General features: G+C 44.9%; 1 protein-coding gene across 10 annotated transcripts; it reads left to right on the top strand.

Annotated features, from left to right (window-relative positions):
* Positions 1 to 327: 327 nt before the first annotated feature.
* On the top strand, positions 328 to 8,112 carry LOC105484827 (RAB29, member RAS oncogene family). Of its 10 annotated transcripts, XM_071079139.1 has the most exons (7): positions 339 to 446; positions 728 to 975; positions 3,215 to 3,286; positions 4,155 to 4,336; positions 5,260 to 5,381; positions 5,664 to 5,811; positions 7,979 to 8,112. In XM_071079139.1, the coding sequence occupies exons 2-6, from the start codon at positions 852 to 854 to the stop codon at positions 5,773 to 5,775; spliced, it is 612 nt and encodes a 203-aa protein (XP_070935240.1). In that variant the 5' UTR covers positions 339 to 446; positions 728 to 851; the 3' UTR covers positions 5,776 to 5,811; positions 7,979 to 8,112. The 10 variants fall into 10 exon arrangements, with proteins under 10 accessions (XP_011745161.1, XP_011745163.1, XP_011745160.1 ...); XM_011746859.3 differs by having other exon boundaries at positions 328 to 418; positions 5,664 to 8,112; XM_011746861.3 differs by having other exon boundaries at positions 336 to 418; positions 733 to 975; positions 5,664 to 8,112.
* Positions 8,113 to 9,619: the final 1,507 nt, after the last annotated feature.

Here is a 9,619-nt window from a genome sequence, read left to right as displayed (position 1 = left end):
CTTCACTTGGAGCATTATGGATGAGGCTTGGACTTTTACTAACGAAATAAGTTTTAATCTTAACTCCGTTAAACCTTTAAAGACAGGAGAAGACTATCTGGGGATGGATTCAGGCCAGTGAGATCACGTTGCACAAATCTCCTCTTAAGTGATCTTAACTGACCCAGAATTGTTTCAGAATAAGATTCCGAACTGTTGAAGGAGTTTTGAAGCCTTGAAACTTTGTGTAGGTTGGCTTAAAACGAAAAAAAGAATACACTACATTTCCCAGGAGGCTTCGCGGGTGAGCCTCCGCACTCGGCTGGTTCTCTTTACCGCGAGGAATGCTGGGGAATGTAGTGCTCCAGGCAACCCTGCACGTGACGCTGGCGGAGGAAGGCTAGAGAGAGGCGCGGGACGACGTCTAGGGAATAGAAAGGTACCGGCTGCTCCTTCCTGACAATTTGGTATGTGCTGCAAGGGGAGGGTCCTCATCATCTGGCCCCAGTGGTGTAATGAGCTGACTGGGATTCAGTCACTGACTCGGAGCCGCTCCGGGAAAGTCCTGGTGGGGAGGTTCCGAGGCGCCTGGTCCCGTTTCTCGGCAGTCAGGCCAGGAGGGGGTGGGGAAGGTGCGAACAGCCGGGGGCTCGGAGCTTGCGCCCTGCGCCCCACCCAGGTTGCGGCCGCCGGGGGAGGAAGCACGTATAGGTTGAGTGCAAAGTTTCCTTTTTTGCTTTCTCGTCAGAGCAGCCCACACAGGCGGTGGGTGGGAATGCCTCACTTCAGTTTGAAGAGGGTCCGGAGCCAAAGGGGTTAAAACAAGCGACTCCCCCACTTCCCGCCTCCCTAAAACGCACGCCCCGCTAGCCATGGGCAGCCGCGACCACCTGTTCAAAGTTCTGGTGGTGGGGGACGCCGCAGTGGGCAAGACGTCGCTGGTGCAGCGATATTCCCAGGACAGCTTCAGCAAACACTACAAGTCCACGGTGGGAGGTGAGACGTCTTTCGGGGGAGGGGGAGGAGGAGGCCTCGACCGCGGACTCGAGCTGGGGACCCAAGTGGGATCCGGATTTGCTGTCGGTTGTTGGGTCCTTCTTCGGGTCAGGAAGTACTGTCTGGGAACCTAGATGGTGTAATTGCCGGGTGTTTCGTTTACACGCCTCTCTTGAGTTTCCCCAGTTAGATTTTTCCCAACCTGACCCCACTGCCAGGAGAAAGGTAAGAACAAAGGCGTGAAGATGAGAAATAGGGAAGGGAGGATGAGGATAAGCAATTGCTGTTTATTGCAGGCGCACTGTGAACTCAAGTCTCCAGCCTTTCAGCTGTCTGGCATCTCTCCAATCAGCAGAAGCAGCTGAGATCCTCTGGGGGCCTCCTGGTTAGGTGCCGGCTGGGGCTGTAGTTCTGCACCTCTGTTGAGGAAGGAACCGCAAGGTGTTTAACCTGGCTTCAGTGGGAGAACGCAGGAAGCGGAACTGGTCTGAAGGACTCTAGCTTTGTTGTGGGGCTGTGGGTGGGATGGAAGACACAAAATCCCCAAACGAGCCCCTTGGCTACGCAGTCAGATGCCCATGAGGGCTGATGAGCTGTGTTTTTGTCCGTTGATTGCTTAAATAAAAGTAACCAAGGAATTCTTCGAAGAATGTGAAATATACCACTTCTCTGACCTATCTTCCCACCACTTTTTCCTCAAACTGAAGAAGGTAGGGAGGAAGAGAACACTGAGTTCATTCCTTTCTTTCCCGGGTATGGCCTTTTTACTCAACTATTTTTTCAGAGGTAGAAATGCCTTATTGTTAATTAGAAGGTATTTAGGAAGAGCTGGTGATGGGGGAGAGTAACTTAAAATTTTCTCTCTTAAAAGAACTTGTTTTAAGGGGAGAAAAACGTACCAATGGAAAAAGTGAAAATGTGTGCTCCTGTTCATATGGAAGTTTAAAAAGAAATTAAGCATTCACATTGCAATTAAAACATTCTCCTTAAGAACCCCCAGTAGGGCCCAGTGCAGTGGTTCATACTTGCAATCCCAGCACTTTAGGAGGCTGAGGCAGGAGGATTGCTTGAGCCCAGGAGTTCGAGAGCAGCCATTGGAAACATGGCAAGACCCCACCTCTACAAAAATTAAAGAAAAAAGTAGCCGTGGTTCCAGCTACTCCGGAAACTCAGACTAGAGGATTGCTTGAACTCAGGAGGTCGAAGCTTCAGTAAGCCGCGTTCGCACCACTCACTGCACTGTAGCCTGGGCAACAGAGTGAGACCCTGTCTCAAAAACAAAGGAACAAAACATTAAAGTCTGGCAAAATTAAAGGTTCAAAGTTTCAGACACACTATTCTGACCTCTCTGCCCTTCCACTCCTAAATAATATAAGGGTCCCTATTTCACGGATTTGGGTTAAAATTGGCCTTCTATTAATAGTTAATTTTTAACAATTGCTGTAGTTTTCCTTTAGCAAAGAATATAATTGACTCTGGCTAATTTTTTTTTTCAGTGTTTAGTCTAAATTTCCCTTAGTTTTGATTCCTGTTACAGATGTGAAAGATAATATTTCCAAACCTCAGAAATTACTGTGTTTCTCTCCTTAGCCAAAAGCTTTTCCCCATGGAATACTTAGCCTTAAGGAGTCTCAGCATCTGCAGACTTTGTGGTAGATTCCAGCAGGACTCTTCAGCAACATCCACACAGTGTCTTCTTGGGACTCCTCTGGGACCTTTTCCGTTTATTCCATTCTTGCCCAAGATAATACCTGCAACCTTATGGTGGATGTAGAGTTCCCCAGGGTGTGTTGTTTTCATAATACAATTTGATTAGAAACCAGCAGTGAAATTGAATGTGGAAGATACAGAAACAACCACACTTGTCTCATTTCCCCCTTCTCCCCCATCACCCCTTCCCTGAGAAAACCCCCTAAATCTCCCAGAAACTGTTTAACCTGAGAATGAGAGTTGTTTTCATAGTTACTCCCACCCCCAGTCTTGGAGACAAGTAGTAGCAAACAGATGAGCTTGACAGGAGAGTAAAAGCTGGAAACCCCTTTGGAGAGTGAGTATGAACCATCCATCTCACACTTAATACACACGTGTGGACTCATCTTAGTGAATTGAGGGCTTAAAGATAAACATGGGATTCGAGTTGTGTGTCCATCGGGTTGTCACTGCCTATTTGATTTGAGTTTATCCCTATTCATTTTTTACAGTGAAATTTTATTAAGGTATAATGTACATATATTTTCAGTGGATTTTGCTCTGAAGGTTCTCCAGTGGTCTGACTCCGAGATAGTGCGACTTCAGCTGTGGGATATTGCAGGTAAAGTGGGAGGGCTGGATAGGAACGAGGGAAGAAATTTTGATTTAACCAGGAAAATCTGAGGAAAAAAAAAATGGGGCAGCAAAGCCAGAAATTTTTTTTCTGAAGCTGGAATGATTGAGCTGCTCTGAGGACACACGAGCTGAATAGGTGCAGAGCTTTTGTAGATGTTTTGCCCTGAATAGATCTAGAGCAGTCTCTATGTGGATGGAGGGGCTGGCAAGGTGGTGGATTGTCCAGACTATAGTGCATACTCCCACAGCAGGGGAGGGTCCTTTTTCTAGGTTTAAGGCTGACCTTGGTGAAAAACAAGATCCCCAGAAAATAGATACAGTAAAAATAGTGAATCCTTATTATGTGCCAAGCATTCTTCTAAGCATTTTAAATTCACTGACTCGTTAATCCTCACACCAACCCTATCATAAAAGCTACTGCTTTTGGAGATTCACTTGAACCTGGGAGGCGAAGGTTGCAGTGAGCCTAGATGGCACCATTGCACTCCAGTCTGGGCAACAGGAGTGAAACTCTTTAAAAAAAAAAAAAAAAGTTATTGCTTTTATCTTTACTTTAGAAATGAGAAATCTGAAGCACTGAGAGCTTAATTTGCCCGAAGTCAAATAGTATGCAGCAGAGCAGGGATATGGACTGGAGCAATCGGGGTGCGGAATCTGCCTTGGAAATAATCAGGCTTCATTATCCCTTTACGGGATAGATAGAAAACCAAGAGTCAGAGGGGGAAAGTGAGTGACTCCCTCTGCCACATATGCTTACTGCCCCCCTCCACAAGGAATGGGGAGAGGCTGAGGTGTTAGGATGCGGAGGCTGGCTCTTGGGTCACCTTCTTGAGAACTCTCCCTTTTCTCCCCAGGGCAGGAGCGCTTCACCTCTATGACACGACTGTATTATCGGGATGCCTCTGCCTGTGTTATTATGTTTGACGTTACCAATGCCACTACCTTCAGCAACAGCCAGAGGTGGAAACAGGACCTAGACAGCAAGCTCACACTACCCAATGGAGAGCTGGTGCCCTGCCTGCTCTTGGCCAACAAGGTATGTGGCCAATCTCAGAAAATGGTCCCTAGCCTGCCGGGCGCTGTGGCTCACACCTGTAATCCCAGCACTTTGGGAGGCCGAGGTGGGTGGATCTCAAGGTCAGGAGATTGAGACCATCCTGGCTAACATGGTGAAACCCCATCTCTACTAAAAATACAAAAATTTAGCTGGGCGTTGTGGCGGGCACCTGTAGTCCCAGCTACTCGGGAGGCTGAGGCAGGAGAATGGCGTGAAACTGGGAGGCGGAGCTGGCACTGAGCCGAGATCGTGCCACTGCACTCCAGCCTGGGTGACAGTGCGAGACTCTGTCTCAAAAAAAAAAAAAAAAAAAGAAAGAAAATGATCCCTAGCCTCTGTGGTTAGAAAGGAAGTAAAGTCTCTGATTCTGGGCATCAATTTCCCCTTCTTAAGTTGACGGAATCATCTCTACCTCCTTTCAAAGGATGTTGAGGGTGAGACTTTCTTTTTTTTTTTTTTTTTCGAGACGGAGTCTCATTCTGTTGCCCAGGCTGGAGTGCAGTGGTGCGATCTCGGCTCACTGCGAGCTCCGCCTCCCGGGTTCACGCCATTCTCCTGCCTCAGCCACCCGAGTAGCTGGGACTACAGGTGCCCGCCACCACACCTGGCTAATTTTTTGTATTTTTAGTAGAGACGGGATTTCATTGTGGTAGCCAGGATGGTCTCAATCTCCTGACCTCATGATCTGCCCGCCTCAGCCTCCCAAAGTGCTGGGATTACAGGCGTGAGCCACTGCGCCCGGCCAAGGTTGAGACTTTCTTTGGGAAGAATGTCGACTGTAGATTTCCGATGCTGGTGTTCTTATCCATTTGTGGAAAAATATTTAAAATCCACAGTATCTGAGCCATATTCTTATTCCCAGGAAGTTTATGATATTGCCTTTTATTTTTTCTCTTTGCCAGTGTGATCTGTCCCCTTGGGCAGTGAGCCGGGACCAGATTGACCGTTTCAGTAAAGAGAATGGTTTCACAGGTTGGACAGAAACATCAGTCAAGGAGAACAAAAATATTAATGAGGCTATGAGGTAAGTAGCTCATGCTGATAAGCATGCAGAGGTATCCATCTTCCACCGTGGCCCTGTGGACCCTCTTTTCTTGTTTCTAAGCCGACAGTGACAGACTGAGCCGCTGGAATGCCAGCCCCTAAAGGTCAGGGATACTGTCTTCTCTCCTGAGATAACTGGGGACAAAGGGGCATTTAAACCTTCTGGCTTTACCAAATAGTCTCTGATGATAAACCAGACTACATCTGCCATTTCTGCTTTTCCTCCAAAATAAGCTTCTCAGGCTTATTTTTTGTTTTTTAGAGTCCTCATTGAAAAGATGATGAGAAATTCCAGAGAAGATATCATGTCTTTGTCCACCCAAGGGGACTACATCAATCTACAAACCAAGTCCTCCAGCTGGTCCTGCTGCTAGTAGTGTTTGGCTTGTTTTCCATCCCAGTTCTGGGAGGTCTTTTAAGTCTCTTCCCTTTGGTTTTCCACCTGACAGTTTTAAGTACATTTGAATTGTCTCCTGACTACTGTCCAGTAAGGAGGCCCATTGTCACTTAGAAAAGACACCTGGGACCTGTGTGCATTTCTGCATCTCCTGGATTAGCCTTTGACGTGTTGCTGGCTCATGTTAGTGCCAGTTAGTGCCTTCTGTGTAAGATCATCTCATCAGCCCTCGATTTGTGATTCGGAATTTTGTGAGAAGGATTAGAAATCAGCACCTGCGTTTTAGAGATGATTCTCACCTACTTTTGAGCTTATTTTTCCATTTGATATTCATTGATATCATGACCTCCAATTGAGAGGAAAATGAGATCAAATGTCATTCCCCAAATTTCTTGTGGGCCATTGTTTCAGATTCTTTCTGTCTTGGAATGTAAACATCTTATTCTGGAATGCAGAAGGAGGGGGTCTGGACATCTACGGATTTTTGGCTATTAGAAGTGACCCAGAAGTCACTGTATTTTTGAAACTTCTAAAGTCATAATTAAGTTTCTCTTGTCTTGGCATCAAGAATAGTCAAGTTTTTTGGCTGCACATGGTGGCTCATGCCTGTAATCCTAGCATTTGGGGAGGCCAAGACAGACAGATCACTAGAGGCCAGGAGTTCGAGACCAGCCTGGCCAGCATGGCAAAACCCCATCTCTACTAAAAGTACAAAAATTAACTGGGCGTGATGGCACGTGTCTGTAATCCCTGTAGCTACTCTGGAGACTGAGGTGGGAGAATCGTTTGAGACTGGGAGACAGGTTGCAGTGAACCGAGATCATGCCACTGCACTTCAGCCTGGGTGACAGAGCAAGACTCCATCTCAAAAAAAAAAAAAAAAAAAGTCATTTTTAAACTACCTATTTCATGCAATGAGAGCATTTTCTTCCACAAAGAGCTTAATCCTCATGATAGGGTTGTCTAGTGTCTCCGATTTGCAGGTTTCTGGGTGGATGTCTTAATGCATAATACTGCAAGTGGCATCAGTTGGCTGTGATGCTTCGAAATAGGTCTGCTCCTCACAGCTTTGGGAATCTAAATGGAAGAAGAAAAGGGAGAAGTTAACAGCCTCCACTGGGGCAAGTTTGTGAGCACATAGGCACTTAGTCATAGGAAACATATTACATGCAGGCCCTAGCCTGGGGGAGGAAAGTGGATAGACAGAAAATCATTAGGTAATTTAAGTACTAAATTGGGCAGGGCTTTTTAGTATCAAATCACTACTAGACTGTTTAATTTGTTAAATTCTCTCTAGGATGGTGGCTTATAACCTAACCAAAGTTATCGATATTCTTGGTAAACTCAGAGGCCTGAAGTTCTTTGATAGACCTGAAATAAGTGTGCTAAGTCAGTGGTTCCCAAGTCTGGCTGATCAGGAATACCTGGGAAGTTTGTTAAAATTTTTTTAAATGTTTTAAGATTTTTGGGTCCTGAGCCACATGTGGCAGCTCACGCCTGTAATCCCAGCACTTTGGGAGGCTGAGGCAGGCAGATTGCCTGAGGTCAGGAGTTCAAGACCAACCTGGCCAACATACTGAAACCCCATCTCTACTAAAAATGCAAAAAATTAGCTGGGCATGGTGGCGGGCGCCTGTAATCCCAGCTACTTGGGTGGCTGAGGCAGGAGAATTGCTTGAACCCGGGAGGTAGAGGTTGCAGTGAGCTGAGATTGCACCATTACACTCCAGCCTGGGCAACAAGAGTGAAACTCCATCTCAAAAAAAAAAAAAAAAAAAAAAAAAGGTTTTTGGGTCCCAACCTCAAACCTACTGAATGAGAATTTCTAGGGATGAAGCCTAGGAATGTGTTGTTTTCAAAGCTTCCCTGGTGATTGTGATTAGCCTTGTTTGAAAACCATTCCTGGAGAACTTGGTAAAGATACAGAGACCCAGGCCTTTTGTATTTACATTTAAATACAAATCCTGGGTTTCTATATGTTCTGTTAGCTTTTCGGGTGATTCTGCTACACGGACGTTGAAAACCACTGCCCTAAGAGATCAGAGGCCACATATCAGAGAGAGAAAAGGGGCCAAACTCTTTGGTGGTTTGTTGTGTGTTTTTTGAATGCCAATTATTTTAACTTACACGGTCTTCTGAAACCTTGTATTAATAGTTCTCTTTTGTATTACCATTTTCAGGTAGCATTTTGATTACTATGATTCTGAAGATAATAGTGGAGTAGCAAATTTCATTGATATGAAGAGATCATTGATTTTCATTCATTGGTTTGAACACCTGCAAAATCACAAATAAATGAGAACTAAGTCTTGTATTCATGGTAGTTATTGGCCTTTAATGTGAGTTTGTCAAAGCGCTGTTTTATACTGATAGCTCAAGAGGATTGCAGAAATGGAGACTTTATTTTTTAAATACCTGTTTATTTTTTAAATACCTTTTCATTTTTTAAATTTTCGATTCAAGGGGTACGTGTGCAAGTTTGTTACATGGATATATTGTGTGATGCTAAAGCTTGGGTTTCTGCTTAGCCTGTCTCCCAAGTAGTGAACATAACATCCAGTAGGCAGTTTTTCAACTCTTTTGGGAGTTCTCTCTCCCCACTTTTGGGAGTCCCCAGTGTCTGTTGTTCTCATCTTTATGTGTGTGTCCAATGTTTACCTCCCACTTACAAGTGAGAAATGCGGTTAAATACCTTTTTTTAAAATGAAGGTAAAGATTATTCTGTTTACCTGTTAACTTACTAATATCAATTGCTTAGATCCATCTGCCTAGTACCAATTCAGTACTTGATGTAACATGCCAAATACTGCTTGGAAATGTGACCTTGTTGAAAAACTGAATTTGCTTTCTTTTTCCATTTGCTGACTCAGGATTTACCTGCCTTTTCAAGCATTGCTAGAGGCTGGCCAGTCAGCCAGCCCTTCTGGATATTCTCTCCCAACTGGTGAACATTACAGGCCTGAAACTAATTAAAGAAGGAACTGAAATATAACTAATTCTTCTTCATGCCCCTATCCATAAAAGAAAAGCAATTATGATTAGGAAAATAAAATATTTACATGAATGGAAATGTGATGCTACTAAAAATAATTAGGTCTTATCATTCGGATGTCTTTGGTGCATTCAAAAGGGGTAGCGTCCAAAATTGTTTGGAACATAGATATTGCAGCCCCTCCTTAGAGACGGACCTATATTTGAGACAAGATGCCTCTCCAAGCACTCAGGTGGCTTTTGGCCAAAAAGAAAACACAGTTCCCCAAGAGTGTTCTCAGAAACCCTAAGGGAGGGCTGAGAACACAGCTGTGGGGTGGTGTCTGCCCTGGCTTTCTTCTTTGAATAGAAGAAATTTGGTCACTTAGCTGAGTGACCACATAAGTGGGGCAGAGGAGATTATAGGTCAGGGAAGGCCCTTTAGCAGTAAAGAATGGTTTGCTGCTTTATCACTGCTATTGAGCCATAATTACCCCCACGATGTTTCCCTGATTCACTTTCTCCAGCTGGGGTCCCTCACTGTTTCCTATTATCTCCAGATTTAACTTCTTCTGCAGGTGGTCTCTCTTCGGTCCTCAGGATACTATCTCATCTAACGTGAGGCCTTTCTTGAGCCTGATACTTTCGTAGGCAGTGGCTAAGGCCGTGGTTAGAGGATGTAAAAATTTCCATAGAATTCTATAAAATCTAGTAACCAGATTGCTCAAGGAAACAAAACTCAATGCACTTTTCCCCTCCACCCTTCTTGGTTCACTGTGTATAGGAAGATTTCCTCAGCTGTGTAAGTGACTCATCTGTTAAAGCCAAATAACCCCCAAAGCTGCAGGTTA

Source organism: Macaca nemestrina, chromosome 1 (genome assembly GCF_043159975.1).
Source record: "Macaca nemestrina isolate mMacNem1 chromosome 1, mMacNem.hap1, whole genome shotgun sequence".
Classification (NCBI taxonomy): Eukaryota; Metazoa; Chordata; class Mammalia; order Primates; family Cercopithecidae; genus Macaca; species Macaca nemestrina.
The sequence above is the reverse complement of the archived record's forward strand: the minus strand, read 5'-3'. Positions and strand labels throughout refer to the sequence as shown.